This window comes from Mustela lutreola, chromosome 8 (assembly GCF_030435805.1).
Source record: "Mustela lutreola isolate mMusLut2 chromosome 8, mMusLut2.pri, whole genome shotgun sequence".
Taxonomy (NCBI): domain Eukaryota; kingdom Metazoa; phylum Chordata; class Mammalia; order Carnivora; family Mustelidae; genus Mustela; species Mustela lutreola.
Genome location: NC_081297.1, coordinates 104,796,674 through 104,814,640, shown reverse-complemented (window position 1 = coordinate 104,814,640; position 17,967 = coordinate 104,796,674). Strand labels below are relative to the sequence as shown.

General features: G+C 40.9%; 1 protein-coding gene across 4 annotated transcripts in view; it reads left to right on the top strand.

Annotated features, from left to right (window-relative positions):
• Positions 1 to 17,967, top strand: part of PTPRR (protein tyrosine phosphatase receptor type R) — a 241,843-nt gene that overhangs the window by 212,281 nt on the left and 11,595 nt on the right. For all 4 annotated transcript variants that reach the window (XM_059186321.1, XM_059186322.1, XM_059186323.1 and 1 more), the window contains 3 exons: positions 5,550 to 5,660; positions 7,010 to 7,167; positions 11,390 to 11,503. In XM_059186321.1, the coding sequence (XP_059042304.1) occupies positions 5,550 to 5,660; positions 7,010 to 7,167; positions 11,390 to 11,503 (383 nt within the window). The remainder of the gene's footprint in view (positions 1 to 5,549; positions 5,661 to 7,009; positions 7,168 to 11,389; positions 11,504 to 17,967) is intronic.

Below are 17,967 nucleotides of genomic sequence, written 5' to 3'. Positions count from 1 at the left end.
TTTTTTTTCATAGGACTCTGTTTGTTTGGTTATGTTAGAGACTAGAGTTCTAGATCATACAGCTTATGTAAATCATGCCCTTTATACATCAAATCAAAACTTATTTTAAATTTATGAAATTATACATAAATCAAAATTTCCCATTTCAGTTTCTTTATAATGAGAGAGAACACAGAAAAGTTTGTAAAGGAATTATGCATGCAGAATCTTGCATAATTTTTAAAATTTGCTCTTTTATCATTGTCGCCTGTACCTGATTGGACTACAGTTTTTTCTACTGAGTCCTTTTTTTCCCAGTGAAAAACTTATTTAACTTGTACAATTATTTCCTAGAACAATTCCCTTTTTCTCTGCACCTTCCTGTTTCATTAATTTATGTAGAATTAAATTACCGGGCTTCACTAATGAGTTACAATTGCTATAAGAAGATTTGACTGTGACTTCCCACTGGTGAACACGTACAGCTCGGCAGATAGTAATAGAAGTACTGAGCGAGTAGGAGAGTGGCCTGAGAATATTGTGTTGCATGAGCACGAGCCTCCTACACACAAGGAAGGAAAGGCTCTGGTTAATGCCACAGCAAAGTTGGGTTGGTTCAGAGACAATGGATATCAAAGATAAAAAGTTAAATTTTTCTTTTTTTTTTTAAGATTTTTATTTTTATTTTATTTGACAGAGAGATCACAAATAGGCAGAGAGGCAGGCAGAGAGAGAGGGAGGAGGAAGCAGGCTCCCTGCTGAGCAGAGAGCTGATGCGGGGCTTGATTCCAGGACCCTGGGATCATGACCTGAGCTGAAGGCAGAGGCTTTAACCCACTGAGCCACCCAGGTGCCCAGAAAGTTAAATTTTTAAAATGATATTGGCATTGAGAGTTTTAGTTCCCAAGGGAACTTTCCCAGAGATCCCTACCAGAACACCTGAACTTCCATTTCCTCTGCTGTCACATGATAAATAATAATAATAATAATAATAATAATAACTGTGTACCCGGTATACCCAATTCAAATGATTGTGGAAGGGATTAAGTGATATGTTGGTGAAGGTAATCGTAATAATAAATCGCTACACCTGCGTTGGTAATATTTAGTTGGAACACCAGGAATGAAAGTTACTATACTAACCGTAGGCAATCTGACCCATCCTATAGCTCTCACGTGCTAATGGAACCCAAATGAAATTGACCATCTTTTTATTTTAGAGCCTCTATGTGATGACATGTGTTTTTAGCTCAGAGAGCAAAATCTTTTTTATTTTAAATGCATAGAATTCAAAAAGAAAGTAACTTAAAAATAGATTTTTTTTTTCCAGGCAACTAAACTACTGGCTGGACCGCCTTCCTCCCTGTACACAAATAGCCCCAATGTGGTGGAAGTGAGAGGGATGGTCAAACAAAAAAAAAGAAAGATCAAAAAAATATAGGAGTTTGCATTGCTTTGCAATAATAAACCACTAATTATGAAGAATTGGTTGATGACCAGAATCTTTACAGTCAGGGTTCACTAATTACTTATTTGTACAAGAGACACATGAGCCTCTGAAAACCTCTTTTTTCCTCCAAATTATGAATTTTTGGAATTAATAGATAATTTCGCTGGAAGGATCAGCCCAGTTAGCAAAGAATAGTGATAATTTGGGGTTATATTCTGCGAGATAGCATGCTTTCTTGAATTACCTACAATTAGTGGGGTTTCATAATATTATCTGTAAGAGAGCATTTTCCTTCCTTGCATTTTCTGCCTTTCAGATCATTGTTAGCGCTGCAATAAAGAACCCCTAAAAAGCTGTTCACAAAAATAATTCGAACGTGAACTTGTGCTCTTTAAACAACTGCATTTGCAGTTCTCCCCCACCTCACATTTGAAAAGCACCCACACTTATCTGGTCTCTTTTTCTATGTGCTCCTAAAAGGGGGAAAAATGTATTCAGTGTGTAAAAATAAGCTATTGTATCTCGGAAAGGAGATGGGATGCTAATTAAGGGTTGTTTGAATGAACAAGTCACATTGCATTGTCTACTGGGAGCCGACTGCCAATTGCATTTTTGGTAAAGAGTCAAGAAAAACATTCAAGAGGGCCCCGGCAAGCTTGAGAGAACCTAGCCGCGCTTCCATTTATCAAGTAGGTGCACAAGCCTGTTCGAGGATTGTTAAGAGTCAGGGTGCAGGCTTTGAGCTCCTGCCTTGCAGCTTTTTCCTACCGGTTTCAAGAGCCACCTTTCCAAAGAGGGGCCTGCTGCTCCGGGGCTCATCGGGACAATGGGGCACGTATGCCAGACTGCTGGACCGCTGAATGCCTCTTTCTTTGTTCAATACCTTTTTCAAGATTCTTTGTCACTCTTCTTGGATTCATCCAGGAGGCATGGGTTTTAAGATACACAATAGCTCGGGTCTCACAGCGAAATAATTGATGCTTCATTGAAAGAAACCAGGCAAATTGGTTAGTATGATTCTCTTTAACAAACCTGGGAAATTTGAGACACTTGGCACTGCTAAATGAGGAGAGAAATAAATTGCTTTATTTGTAAAAGGTTTTTTTTTTTCTTAATGTTAATGTTATGTCAGCCAGAGTTATGCCTTCAGCCCGATCGCCTGCCGGTCTTGGGTGTGGGGTGGCATGTAAATAGAGGTGAAAATGATTTACTTTGTTTGGAAAAGGACCAGGAACTCAGAGGATGCAAATGTGTTTTTATTGTAATGGATGAAAGAAACAGGGATTCCATCCTGGCTCTAGAATGTAGTGGGGCTAGCACTTAGCATGATAGACTCCCCGGGGTATGTTTCTGATACTTTACATATCTTTTCCATCAGTTCTGTACCTATGTGATTCTTTCTTGTGCTGCTCTTTTGAATCTGTAAGTTCCGAATTTTTTCCAAGTGTGGTCCTATGCCTTTGACCTTGGATGTCAAAAAACAAGTGTCCCAAGGATTAAAAGGTCCTGACCGCGGGCAATTTCTCTCTAAATGTGAAGGAATTTCTCTATAAATGTGCATGTGTGTTTGCAAGAAAATGATAAGTTCTATTTAAACAAAAGTTAACATTGCTTCTCTGGGCACTTGAAATAGAACATCAACTTTCACACTTCCCTTTCTTAATCATTGAGATATGTAGTCAGAATTCATAGGGGTTTTTTTGGAGCTGTTTAAAAGGCAAAATAATACATACTATGAGCCTGTATGTATGCTTGAATCTCGTTTTGTATTTTTCTTTTAATAATGTAGCTTGGATATAATAATTATACAATATTTAATGTATGATCTAATGTATAATGAAGTAATGATTGAATCATTTAGATCAAAAACCTAAAATTGGAACAATGAGAAGAAGAACAATGTGTTTTAAATGCTTACTGCATGTCTGGCCTTGTCCTGAGTGCTTTTAATGTAGTAAGTGATGAGTTAATTGAGGCCACAGAGATTAAGTGTCTTTCTTACAGATTCTCAGCTAATCATAAGTGGCAAAACCAGAATCTGGACCTATGCTCTATAGCTTCAAAGCCTGCACTTTAACTACCAGTTAATAATGCTACAGTTGCAATATAATTATTATTATTCTTGTTAAATCCTTCAAAGAGGATCTGCTATAAAAATTGTTTTTCTTTTAATAATTTTGTTATACATTTATTTTAATCTACTCTATTGGTGAAAAGACCATCAGTCCTGAAAAATGTAATACCATAGGTGTGTTAATGGTCATTACATCCTCTTTACCTACTAGGGAACCTTCATTCTGTGGCATCTAACACATCACAGATTTATTAGATGTTTCAACTGGATGGAGCAGGGAAATGTAACTTGGCCCAGTCATTGTGAAAAAAATTCCTTTTATTCCATTGCATGATAAAGTCTAATACTTGGATTTTTAAATTTCTTAATTCTTAACTTCTCACTTTCGTTCTTCATTTCAGGGTTTTTTTTTCTTTTCTTTTTCTTTTTTTTTAATTTAACTTAATTATTTTTTCAGTGTCCCAAAATTCATTGTTTATGCACCACACCCAGTGCTCCATGCAATACGTGCCCTCCATAATACTCACCACCAGGCTCACCCATCCTCTTAGCCCCCTCCCCTCCAAAACCCTCAGTTTGTTTCTCAGAGTTCTTTCATGGTTCTCCCCCTCTGATTTCCCCCAACTCACTTCTCCTCTCCATCTCCCAGTGTCCTCCGTGTTATTCCTTATGCTCCACAAATAAGTGAAACCATATGAAAATTGACTTTCTCTGCTTGACTTATTTCACTCAGCATAATCTCTTCTAGTCCCGTCCATGCTGATACAAAAGTTGGGTATTCATCCTTTCTGATGGAGGCATAATACTCTATAGTATATATGGACCACATCTTCTTTATCCATTTGTCTGTTGAAGGGCATCTTGGTTCTTTCCACAGTTTGGCGACTGTGGCCAGTGCTGCTATGAACATTGGGGTACAGATGGCCCTTCTTTTCACTACATTTGTATTTTTGGGGTAAATACCCAGGAGTGCAATTGCAGGGTCATAGGGAAGCTCTATTTTTAATTTCTTAAGGAGTCCCCACACTTTTCCAAAGTGGCTACACCAACTTGCATTCCCACCAACAGTGTAAGAGGGTTCCCCTTTCTCCACATCCTCTCCAACATATGTTGTTTACTGTCTTGTTAACTTTGGCCATTCTAACTGGTATAAGGTGGTATCTCAATGTGGTTTTAATTTGAATCTCCCTGATGGCTAAAGATGATGAACATTTTTTCATGTGACTGTTAGCCATTTGTATGTCTTCTTTGGAGAAGTGTCTGTTCATGTCTTCTGCCCATTTTTTGATGTGATTATCTGTTCCTTGTGTGTTGAGTTTGAGGAGTTCTTTGTAGATTTTGGATATCAGCCCTTTGTCTGTAGTGTCGTTTGCAAATACCTTCTCCTATTCTGTGGGTTTCCTCTTTGTTTTGTTGACTGTTTCCTTTGCTGTGCAGAAGCTTTTGATCTTGATGAAGTCCCAAAAGTTCATTTTGTTTCCTTTGCCTTTGGAGATAGATCTTGAAAGAAGTTGCAGTGGCCAATGTCGAAGAGGTTACTGCTTATGTTCTCCTCTAGGATTTTGATGGATTCCTGTCTCACATTGAGGTCTTTTATCCATTTTGAGTTTATCTTTGTGTGTGGTATAAGAGAATGGCCGAGTTTCATTCTTCTACATATAGCTGTCCAATTTTCCCAGCACCATTTATTAAAGAGACTGTTTTTTTTCCACTGAATATTTTGTCCTGTTTTGTCAAAGATTATTCATTTCAGATTTTGGGAAATTTTCCCCCTTTTTGTATGGGGTTCATAGCAATAGTGTTTGGCAGGCACAAGTAAAAATTGATACTTCATTTTTAAAATATTATTGAGATGTAATTTACATACCATAAAAGTCAATTGTTTAATATGTATAATTCAGTGGTTTTAGTACATTTCTAGCCTTGTAAAATCAATACTTGATATTTTTAGAATTAAATAAAAACTATTGAGATACTTCAATGAAAAATACTCAAAGGCCAGTGAAATCATTATTATCTGCTGTGTTCTTTTTTCTCCTCTTCCAGAAATGTGTGCTTTACTGGCCAGAAAAGAGAGGAATATATGGGAAAGTTGAGGTTCTGGTCATCAATGTAAATGAATGTGACAACTACACTGTTCGAAACCTTGTCTTAAAGGTAAGATTATGTAGCTGTCGCTATCTATAAAGTGGATGATATGACAGGATTACATTTCTCCTCTGAAATTATTTATCCTAAGAAGTATTACAGATCCAATTAAAAAAAATAATGTCAAGATCAAAGAGAAATGATAATCATCCCCTCATGTATTTCTTTGTCATAAGCTACTCTTAGTATGTGGAATAATTAATTTAATACAAGTAGGCATTAAGGAAATTCACTAAGTAGGATGTTGTGATCTTCTAATTTCTATAAGCAAAACATTCTTGATTTAACCTTTCAAATGTCTTTAACTAAAGATTTATACTAGAGATTTTACCACGATTCGGGGGGGTGTTGTTTTTTGGTTGTTGTTGTTGTTGTTTAATGTGCCTTTGGTTTAAGCAGCTTTTAATAAGGCCTAGAAACCGTGAAAGAGAAAATCTGTGTTTGTGGGTGGCTGTGGGAAGCAAGACAAGCCTGAAGTGTTGATGAGATCTTCCCAAACGTGGAGTTACAGTAATTTATGGGGACTTTCCCCAGACCACATTACATCATCCAAAAGTTATCTTATTGAAATCACGGGCAGCAGATTTGAGGAACATTGCCATGGTATTATTTTTGCTTCTAGAGAACAATCATCTCAAAGATCTCAACCCCGTCTAGAACCTCACTGCTGAAACAGAAGCATCACAGAGAGGAGAGGCAGAGTTTCACTGAGGGTTTTAGAGGGCAATTCGAGATAGGAAGGCACCCATTTCAACACATACCCTCGAGAGCCTACTCTGTGTCGGGCCCCCCACACTGGGCATTGGGTTACTTGATGATGTACATGGACCCTCCCTCAAAGCTTGTCTCATTTAGTGACCCCTTCCTTATAGCTCCTGTACTCCTGGGTCACCTCACTGCTGCTATAAACTGCAATTTGGGATGAATGTAGAAAGTCAAGTGTAGGGGCCAAGAATAAAATCAAGTGTTCCTAGGTGGGTTCATATGTTTATCATCGCTTGTCAAGAATGTTCAAAGAGCAGGAAGCACACCGTATTCCAATTCCCTCTTGGCTTCCTTTGCGATGGCCGTTCTGTTTATTACAATAAATCACAAATGTGTAGATTGTGTAGGTTTCACATGCCTTTTCAGTTGTAAATATCCATTTCTCATTGAATAGAGGCAAGATCTCATCGTATGTAAAGTCATGTTTTCTCAACATAGAAAAGGGCACTTCAGCAATCTCCTAGATATCTTTTTTCCATCCAGAAGTAAGTTGCCAGCAAGCTGGAAGTGATAGAAGGCATTCAGTATTGTGGTTTGGATGACTTTTAGTTCCACAAGTAAATGAGGCATTTGGTGACTCTTGCTATTTTCAGCAAGGAAGTCACACCCAGCATGTGAAGCATTACTGGTACACCTCATGGCCCGATCACAAGACTCCAGACAGTGCTCAACCTCTTCTACAGCTCATGCTGGATGTCGAAGAAGACAGACTTGCTTCCACGGGCCGGGGGCCTGTGGTCGTCCACTGCAGGTAAGGGATGAGCTGTCCTTCCTGCCGAAGCAACGGTCCATCCTCTGTAAAGCCATCGAACGGGTGGAGGCTGGGTGGTGCTTCCTGGTTGTGACTCTGTTGGTAAATTCAGTATTTACTGAAATTGGCTCACTTCCTCATATTTGATTTTTAATTGAGATGCTACATTGTAGAAATGAAGTCCAGTAGTATCAGGTCATTTCAGCAAACAATGATAACACAGTAGAGAAAACAGCACTTTTACATCAATGGCTCAGGGAACAGGAGACTTTATTCAGCCCTCGACCTTGAAACATACATCGATTTGTTTAGTCTCCTCAGACTCTTTGATGGGAGGAATGGCACGTTTTTAAAAAATTGTCATTGGCTTTTTTATTGAACCGTACTTGAATGGTATCTTGAGAACACGCATTATTATATCAAACGTGGTAAAAACTAGTCAGCTACTTGAAAAGTGATTTCATTAAAAAAAAAAAAAAAAAAAAAACAGGTGGAAATAAATTTATGAAGGGGGAAGTGGGTAAGTGGTAGTTCACCAAAAGGAGAACAAAGTGTAGTTACCAGAACGTGGGTATTGGAGGTTAGGCAGATAAAAGCCACAGATGTCCGAGGTGAGCCCCTTCCTTAACTTCTAGCTTAAAACTCTCCTCTCATAACTGATACCTCCTTCCCCTTTTCCTTTTAGTGTGCCCAAACGAAAGCAAATTGCTTTAAAGTAATTTACATAACCAGTCATTTATTTATTCTTTGTACTTTGTCAAAGTAATTTTTGTTGCTTTGTTTAAACTCATAAGCCTTGTAAGATAGCTTTTGATGATATTTGTAACAAATAAAATATAATTAACATTGTAACTTTAGCCTCCTTCTTCCTTGAACCTTTGTGGTTTAATTAAGAGTAAAATTTACTGTATATCTATATATCCAAGGGAGTCATTACCCAGTTTCTAGCATTAGGCCTTATCCTAAACTTTGCCTGGGGGTGAGGAAAGACAGCCTAAGGGGTCATGTTTTAGGGCTGGAACTGTCCTCCACCCAAAATCATAAATCACTCAGGATATCTAAAATGAACGAGCTGTTTCCCCTATAAAACCAGTTCCCCTGCTGATGACTATTTCTAAGAATAAGAGCAGCTTTTTTCCAAGCACTCAACATCTAATGTTGACAGTTATCTTTGGCTCTTCTCTCAACTCCAGCCTCAGTATCTAATCAGTCACCAGATTGGCTTTCCCTTCAAAGCTTCTCCCATAATCATCACTTCCTGTCCAACCACCCAAGTTCAGGCCCTAATGACCTCATCCATGTATTTTAGAAGTAGTCGGCTAATTGCACAAACACACCCCACTGCCCCGTGCCCCACCCCCAGCGCAGGCTACCCCATCCACTTCTCTTGCCTGATGTTCCCCAAATCCTCCTCCATCATTTGGAATTCCTCCTCAGCACTTCTTGGGGCACCCCATTGCCTAGAGCAAAAGATCTTAATCCGGGGCCTATGGATAACTATAGAGATCATTGAAGTCCTAAGTTTTATCAAATTCTCAACAACAACAACAGCAAAAAGGAAAGCACAACTGTTTTAGAGGACGAAGTCCAAACCTCTTAGCTTTCCCTATAAGATCCTTTTAGGCCCCAGTGTGCTTGCCCAGTCTTGTTTCTCACCGTTTCTCTAAGGTAACTTTCTCTTCAGACCAAGCTAGTCTAGTTACTACTGCACATCATATATCCTGCTCTACAGCAATTCTTTCTTTACACCATTCTCATACATGCAATATTCCCTCTCATTCACCATGACCAAAATGCCTGTCATTTAGGGCACAGTTCAAATCCTGTCTCTTTAATGAAACAAACTCTTTATAGACTCTTCAGTAAAAGGGACCCCTTCCATCTCTGAATTCCTCTGCACTCCCACTCAGTAAGAAACAAGTGCAAAGGGACTCCTGGGTGGCTCAGATAGTTAAGTATCTGCCTTCAGCTCAGGTCTTGAACTCCAGGTCCCTGGATTGAGCCCCCCATCGGCTCGTGCTCAGCGAGGTGGAGAGTCTGCTTTTCTCTCTACCTCTTCCCCTGTTTGTGCTCTCTCTGTCTCTCTCTCTCTGTGTCTCTCTCAAATGAATACATAAAATCTTAAAAAAAAAAAAAAAGAAGAAGAAAGAAAGAAAAGAAACAAATGCTATTTGAGTGCCGAGAAGGAAACTATTAATTCAAATCATGAGGACTGAAGAAAGCTTCTAAGAGTTGGAATGATGTCGAGCAGGATCTTAAAAAATGACCAATGTTTGTGGTTTTAAAGGCTGGTAATGAGAGAGTTTCTGACGGAAGGAATATCATTAACACAGAAAGGAAAGTTGGAAAATAAAAGCCATTTTTTGCAGTGATTCATATAGATGACAAAAATGCACAAAGGATACAAGAATGACAGTAGAAAGACCAAAAGCTTGATAGTTAGCCCCATTCGTATTACACAAGGTCATGGACACCACAGAGAGCTCAGACACTACCCATAACTACTGGGAGGCATCTACAGTCTTTGAGTAGAGAGTAATATGATCAGATCCCTATTTTAGAAAGATGAACCTAGCAGCTGTGTATATCGTGAATTAGTCCAGGAAGAGACTCAAGACTTGGCAACCATAATGAGATCACTGCTAACCATGAAGTAAGGAGATGTCGAAAACGTGAGCACAGTTTATAGAAAAGAAAGCATGGATCCCAGAAGCTTCAGTAGAGGTGGAAAATATAAGAATTGGTAACAGATTGGATGTGGGCAGTGAAAGGGGGGGAGATGTTGGAGATGGCTCCAAGATTTCTAGGCTGGAAAACTTGTGGCTAACTGGTAATGTCATTGAGGGAAAAGATAATTAATTCTGTTTTAGATACACTGAATTTAGATACATTGAACTGAAGCCAGTGCAAAATAGTAACATCAAGAGTTCCAGCTAAGAGATAGAATGCTAATCTAGAGTTTAGGAGAAACTTAGGGAATTTAGATGGAAATTTGAGAGAAATTTGCATATAGGCTATCAGTGGTTGAATCGCTGAGGGGTGGGAGAAGGGGAAGAGGGAGGAGGGATGGGAGGGAGTTAAAGGGCTTGTTAGGGGGATGACTTACCATCCAGGGCAAATGAATGAGCAAATCCCTCCAGGACTCCTGGATGATAGGATAGCGTTTCTATTCAACTGATCACCTGGATTTAAATGACTCAGAAGCTTGTGCCTCTGGCCACATCCTTCTCCCAAACCCAGCTGAATCTTCAGTCCCTCACTGGAATATTCAACATCGTTATATCCAAAAACAACCTGCCCCGCACCCAAATCAGCCCTTCTTCTAGAATTCTCCCTTTTTTTTTTCTTTCTTTTTTATTTTATTTTTTTTTTAATTTTTAATTTTTTATAAACATATATTTTTATCCCCAGGGGTACAGGTCTGTGAATCACCAGGTTTACATACTTCACAGCACTCACCATAGCACATACCCTCCCCAATGTCCATAATCCCACCCCCTTCTCCCAAACCCCCTCCCCCCAGCAACCCTCATTTTGTTTTGTGAGATTAAGAGTTATTTATGGTTTGTCTCCCTCCCAATCCCATCTTGTTTCATTTAGAATTCTCCCTTTGTCTCATAGGCAGTACCTTTCTTCCCGTCCCCCAGATTCACATCTGTGATGTGTCTAAGTCTATCTCCTCCTTTCTAGTGCCTATACCTTCCCTAAATTCAGGTCTGCATTATTCTTTGTAGAATAATGACAGTGGCTTTTTCTCTTTTCTCCCTCCACCCAACTCTCCCTGCAGCAAGGAACTCAATGACGGATCGAAGTTTAAGCCTTGCTCTGGGCCAGGTGTGTCATCTGGGCCTGAGAGCTTTCGTCATTGTTGCTAAGCCTGGCTTGCTGTTTCCGAATTAGATGTACCCTTTTGAAAGACCGTCTTTTCTCTTGGGGAGTCATGGGGAGAGGTGGGTTAGATAAGGGATAGGGGTTAAGGAGTACTCTGGTCGCGAGGAGCACCTATGGAATTGTCCAATCTCTATCTTGTGTCCCAGAGATGAATATCATACTGGAATTAAAATTTTCAAAAACCCAATGAATTTTGGAACACTGAAAAGAAATTTTAAAAGTAAATAAAAATTTAAAAACTTTGTAAAAAACCTAAATAAATAAATAAAATAATATATTCTATGTTTCTTACTTTTCCTCCACCTTTTCATTCTTTGTCTTTTCTTTCCAGTGCAGGGATAGGTAGAACGGGGTGTTTTATTGCTACATCCATTGGCTGTCGACAGTTGAAAGAGGAAGGAGTTGTCGATGCGCTAAGCATTGTCTGCCAGCTTCGTGTGGACAGGTGAGTGTCTGCGGGACTGGGGACCAGAGATGTCACATCTGAGCGCCATGATCTGATCAGCCTGACTTCATAACCCTCGCAGGCTCCAAAGTCTTAAATCTCTAGAGAGATCTGTGTAAAATGCTGAGGTATATCTTACATTAAAAAGCCATTAAACAAAGTGTTATTTGCAACACGACCATCAAAAATGCAAAACCAGGAGCACCTGAGTGGCTCAGTCGGTTAAGCATCAGCCTTCAGCTCAGGTCATGGTCTCAGGGTCCTGGGATGAAGCCCCGCGTCGGCTCCCTGCTCAGCAAGGAGGATGCTTCTCCCTCCCACTCTGCCCTCCTCCGCAGTGTACACATGCTCGTGTACACATGCTCTCTCTCTCAAGTAAATAAATAATATCTTTAAAAAAAAAAAGTGCAAAACCAAAAGCTTATGTTTAATCCCTCCTCATCTCTAATACAGGTTATTTATGGTGATACTGTTCCTTCTTCGTCTTACACACTCTTCCTTTTTATTTACTCTGCATTTTCATATGACTTCGCTGAATCATTCACTTTAGGATCTTGATTGTATAAAATGAGGCATATGTCACACTAACAAGAGTCATCTTTTTTTTTAATGTTTTTTATGGAATCTTCCGTATTTTGTATTTGATTGCTTCTTTTTTTTTAAAGATTTTATTTATTTATTTAACAGACAGAGATCACAAGTAGGGAGAGAGGCAGTCAGAGAGAGGAGGAAACAGGCTCCCCGCTGAGCAGAGAACCTAATGCGGGGCTCGATCCCAGGACCCTGGGATCATGCCCTGAGCCAAAGGCAGAGGCTTTAACCCACTGAGCCACCCAGGGGCCCCAAGTCATCTTTTTTTTTAATCTACTTCTTTTAATTGGGAAAGATGCGCATAAAAAAATTTACTATCTTAACCTTTGTTAACAGTACAGTTTAGTTTAGTGGTGTTAAGTATCTTCATGTGTTGTGTGGCCAGTCTCGAGAGCTCCTTTCATCTGGCAAAACTCTGTTCCCTTTACACAACTTCCTATTCCCTCCGGCCCCCGGGACCCTGGAATTTTCCTTCACATAATATCCTCAAGATTCGTCCATGTGGTAGCATGTGTCAGACTGTCCTTACTTTTCAAGGCTGAATAATATTCCCTTTGTGTATAGATCCTATTTTTTTAATCCCTTCATCCATCAATAGATAACTTGGTTGCTTCCACCTTTTGGCTATGGTGGATAATTCCCATCATGCATGTGGGCATACAAATAGCGGTCAAGATCCTTTTAGACACATACCCAGAAACGAGATTACTGGATCATAGAGGAATTTTCTCTGATTTTTTGAGGAACTGCCATGCTGCCTTCCACAGTAGGGCACAAGGGTTCCAAGTCCTCTACACCTCTGCCGACACTTGTTATTTCATGTTTGTTGTTGTTGTTTAATGGTAGCCATCCTAATGGGTGTGAGATGGAAGAGTTGTTTTCATACAGAGATGGTTCAGTCATCTTTGTGATGACCTGTGTTTATCTGTGTTGAAAACAAAGCAAACCAGAAACTTCTCATCTTCCCTCCTCCACAACTAAGCCTCTCAGTCGAGTCGGTGATGGAGAAAGTAAACAGATGCTCTTTGAAAACAGGCACAGGAAGAGATGCCCCATCCTCATTAGTGGGCAGCCAGCCTTTCTGCTCTGCAATTCAGGAGTTTTTTGGAAAGGCTAGAAGAGTGGGTTCTCTTCTTTCATTCATGCAGCAAATGGTTATTAATTGCCTCCTATGCCTAAGGCATTGTTCTGGATGCTACAAGTGTAGCACTGAACAAGATGAGTGAGTCTTGGCTCTCCCAGGGTTTACATGCTCATGTAGAGAGAGAGACAGACAATAAAAAAGGAAAGAAGAAAGCAGGATAATTTCAGACACAGATAAATGCTATGGAGTGAGAAAACAAGGAGGCCATGGGAGCTGAGTCTTTTGGACTTCAGCCCTGGAGCCCAAAGATTCCAAAAAGTGTAGATGGTTACCCTTAAAGATTCATCCAACAGGGCACCTGGGTGGCTCAGTGGGTTAAGCCGCTGCCTTCAGCTCAGGACATGATCTCAGGGTCCTGGGATCGAGTCCCGCATCGGGCTCTCTGCTCAGCAGGGAGCCTGCTTCCTCCTCTCTCTCTCTCTCTCTCTGCCTGCCTCTATGCCTACTTGTAATCTCTGTCAAATGAATAAATAAAATCTTTAAAAAAAAAAAAAAAAAAAGATTCATCCAACAAATATTTATTGAGCACCTACTATGTGCTACATCTTGGGGTTTCAATAAAAGAGACACACGATTGATCTAAAAATTCAGTTCATCTCTATTCTCTCATATATGCTACTTAGAGTAGGATCTGCCACATAGTAAACCTTCAGTTAATGTGTACCGTGTTTTTATTGTCTTCATTGTTATTAAAATTACCAACACATTTTCTCCTATCTCTAAAAATTAAACTTCCAAATCCCTCTGTCCTTTCCCTGGCCCTGCTGTCCTTTCTCGTCTTCAGGAATGGCTTCTAAGTCTTTGTCAGTGTGTCTTCTGTTTCTTTTTCTCTCAGTTTTGACTGGCTTCGCAGCAGCTGTTCATTGCCATAGTTACCCCCAGTGGCCTCTGGGTGAGCCTCATGGCGGCTTCCCTTTCCTGGTTGTGTGGACCTCAGCAAGTTCTAAGACACCCCCCCATGTCCAGGCTTTCTTGGCTGGAAGATGGAAGTCATACTTGTATCTACTTGCTATTGTTGTAAGGAGGAAGAGATAATCTATAAATTCCTGGCACATAGTAAACATGCAGTCAAGTTTACCCACTGTTTTTTTAGATATATGTAGCAAGAAACCTAAACACGCATCCATAAACTGGAAGCAATATGTATTCTTACATGTGCCTCTCGGGGCTACGGCAGTAGAGAGATGAGATTACCTCCAGGACGTACTTAGTAGAATGCTCAGCCCATGTTTCTTTTTTTGTTTTGTTTTGTTTTTAAGATTTTATTTTTTTATTTGACAGAGATCACAAGTAGGCAGAGGGGCAGGCAGAAAGAGGAGGAAGCAGGCTCTCCGCTGAGCAGAGAACCTGACGCGGGGCTCGATCCCAGGACCCTGGGATCATGACCTGAGCTGAAGGCAGCGTCTAAACTCACTGAGCCACCCAGGCGCCCCTCAGCCCATGTTTCTAATACTCTCTCTACCCCTCCCACTTCTCCCCTTTCCATCCCCCACATGTAACTGCTTCCAAAAATATTTTCTTTCTGTACATAAGATCTCCTCCAGGGATCTCTTCTTCTCCTCCTGCAATTACTGTCCTAGTGTCCTTCCATCCAGAACTGTCCCTCTGTCTTGCTGGAATAGGGTCTGGATTTTCACTCCAGACCGGGGGCCTCCCTTCACCTGGCAGTGGGGCTTGCGTCGGAGGGTAAAGGACCGCACCGAGTCAGCCTGGACCTGCTCCCACAGTGACCTCTTCTTTGTGCTTCCATACACAAGCCTCCTGCACAGGACCCCAAACTCCTCGGGGACGTTGGTCCATACCCCTGCGCCCTGCTTTCTTATGGCAAGTACTGAAAGTCCATAAGCACCAGGCCCCTCCGTGGTCTAGGCTCACCCCGAACCCGGATGACCAACAACATCCCTGACCCTATTTGGAACAACACCTAGGGAAAAAATGGGTTTGGTTTGCTCTTTTTTTTTCTTTTTTTTTTTTTGGCTTTTTAATTCTTCCATCTTGCCTGTTCACCCTCCCCGCATCTCCCCCTCCCCCACCTGCTCTTACAGCCTGAAGCCCCCCTTGGCTTCCCCTTCCCAGCCACATTCCCCTGTCAGGTCTGCCAGATTGTCCTCTAGCTCTGAATGGAATCACAAATACATTTTTTAAACCATATCACAATGCCTCCTCTATCGGCTCCTTCCTTCCTAAAGCAAACGGTCAGATATTTTAGCCTTGGCCTTCCATCACCACCAAGGTCTCCCCACAAGGCTTGTCTTTTTATTCCCGATAGGATCTCCAAAACATATCAAAACTTCTCTGCTGATCTGACGGCTCCCTACCCCCCTGGATCTGAATTACTGCCAGGACGTGTCTGGAAATCATTTTCACTGAGTCATTAATCAACATCTCTTCTACATACATTCTTTCTGACCAGCTGCTTCTGTTGTTTATGAAGTGGATCCTCTCTTTAAAACCTTCTTTGAAACAGCTTTCCTTTGCCTGCCTGCCTGCCTTCATGGGATCAACACAGACTTCTTTTTTTTTTTTTTGGTCTCTTCCTTCTGCTATGCACTCCCCCTAGTTATTATGAAAAGCAAGACAGAAAAACTTCCTCCTTTCCTTCACCTCATCCAACTTCTTTTCCCCCAGGCTTCTTGCCTCTTGCTGCAGTTTCTAATTTTTTTCCTGTCATATTTCACTGTGAAAATTCCAGTTTGTAGGTGATTGACCACATCCTCAACTCATGCCAGTAAAAGAAAACAGGCCCCAGAAAATCTGATCACCCACCTCTCTGCTCTTGTAACTTATTCATTCTTCATTAGTTCTTCAGACCTTGTCCCCAGCCCTAGTCCCTGTGGTCACCCTCACCTTCAGTTCTGGATCTATCTTCGGACATTCCAGAATGCAGTATTGATACTTGGAAGTTGATTTCATAACCATGCATGGCCTCCCTGCCATGGCCTTTATTTATTTTTTTTTAAAGATTTTTATTTATTTATTTGACAGAGAGAGATCACAAATAGGCAGAGAGGCAGGCAGAGAGAGAGGAGGAAGCAGGCTCCCTGCTGAGCAGAGAGCCCGATGCGGGGCTTGATTCCAAGACCCTGAGATCATGACCTGAGCTGAAGGTGGAGGCTTTAAACCACTGAGCCACCCAGGCACCCCCTGCCATGGCCTTTAAAGCAAATGTCTCACAAGTCTCATTTAACTCCCAGAATGAACCCAAAAGTAGGAACAGAGGTGTTCTTTGGCTCTGTTTGTTTTAAATAAGGAAACAAAGAATTTAGGATCGTCAAGGAACTTGTCCAAGATTATGTAGTTAAAAAGCTGGCAAAGGAGACCTCTTTGGAACCCAGGACTTCCCATTTCTAACCCAAAGAGTGTGGTCATCACAGATGAAAGTAAACAGTCTTTCCGAATATGTTTATCGCAAAACTGCTTGACAGACATATCTTTTTGTTAACGCTTTGCCAATTAAAAAAATGCAATGATACCGTAATTTTTAGAAAATAACGTCAAGTATGAATGAGAGCTGTTTCATGAAGAGTCAGAGTGGTGCTGTCAGCAGTTGCCTTGAGAATATCATTTGAGGAACATAGCAAGATGCCTCATCCCAAAATATCTGTCTATGGAGGATGCCTAAAATATCTGTGTATGGTGAATGTCTGAAATACTGCTATTAGAGAGCCAATCCTTGACGAAAAGAATCATTCTTGTTTAAAGTTCATTGAACGTGGAGATAGAAGGTGAAGGTAACACCTTATACTTTCTCAGCTATTAACTCTTTAGTCATATGCACAAGATGATCTGTCCCTTCCAGTTAGAGTGGGGAGGCTAGAGCGAATGAAACTCCATGCATTAGGAATACACTCGGAACTTGGGTTTTGACAAAAGGGATTTGGAGAGAGCGCCCCAAAGTTGTGCACACCTGAGACTCTGCAAGGACTGGTAGAGAGCTGAGGGCACTGGGAAGGTGAGGGGCGTGGAGAGGAAGCAGAAGAGCTCTAACAAGAATGCCTTAGGGTGAGATGAGCTACTAGGGCCCAGTGCAATATGAAAATGTGGGGCTCCTGTTAAAAAAAGTTATTAAGAATTTCAAGATAGGGACAGCAGAGCATTAACCCAAGGGCAAGGTCCTTCTTAGCATGGGGGAGGGGGCTAGTGTGACCCAGCCCATCACAAGCCCATGAAGCTGACCCTGAGGTGGGATGTTTTTAGGATGAGTGTTTGTATATGGGCCCGATTCCTGTGTCGTGTGTCCTGTAGAGGGGGCACCCAATGTCTCTGCTTAGAGCAGTGCTCCTGAATCATGTGTGCACGCATTCATTCAACAAACATTTCCTAAATGCTTATTACTGTACATGCATCAGGCACCTCGGCATAGGATAGATTCCTTGGGGCACCTGGGTGGATCAGTCATTAAACATCTGCCTTCAGCTCAGGTCACGATCCAGGACTCTGGGATCAAGCCCCACATCGGGCTCCCTGCTCAGTGGGAAGCCTGCTTCTCCCTCTCCCACTCCCCCTGCTTGTGTGCCCTCTCGCTGTGTCTCTCTCTGTCAAATAAAAAATAAAATCTTTAAAATAAAAAACCTGATTCCAAATAATAATAATAATAATAAATTACAATGCCCGATTACTGTTATTCAACATGACAAAAGCAGACAATTTTTACTCAGATCACAAATCTGCATTTTAGCAATAAATTCAGATGGTCTGGTTTAGAGATGAGTATTATGCTGAATGGATG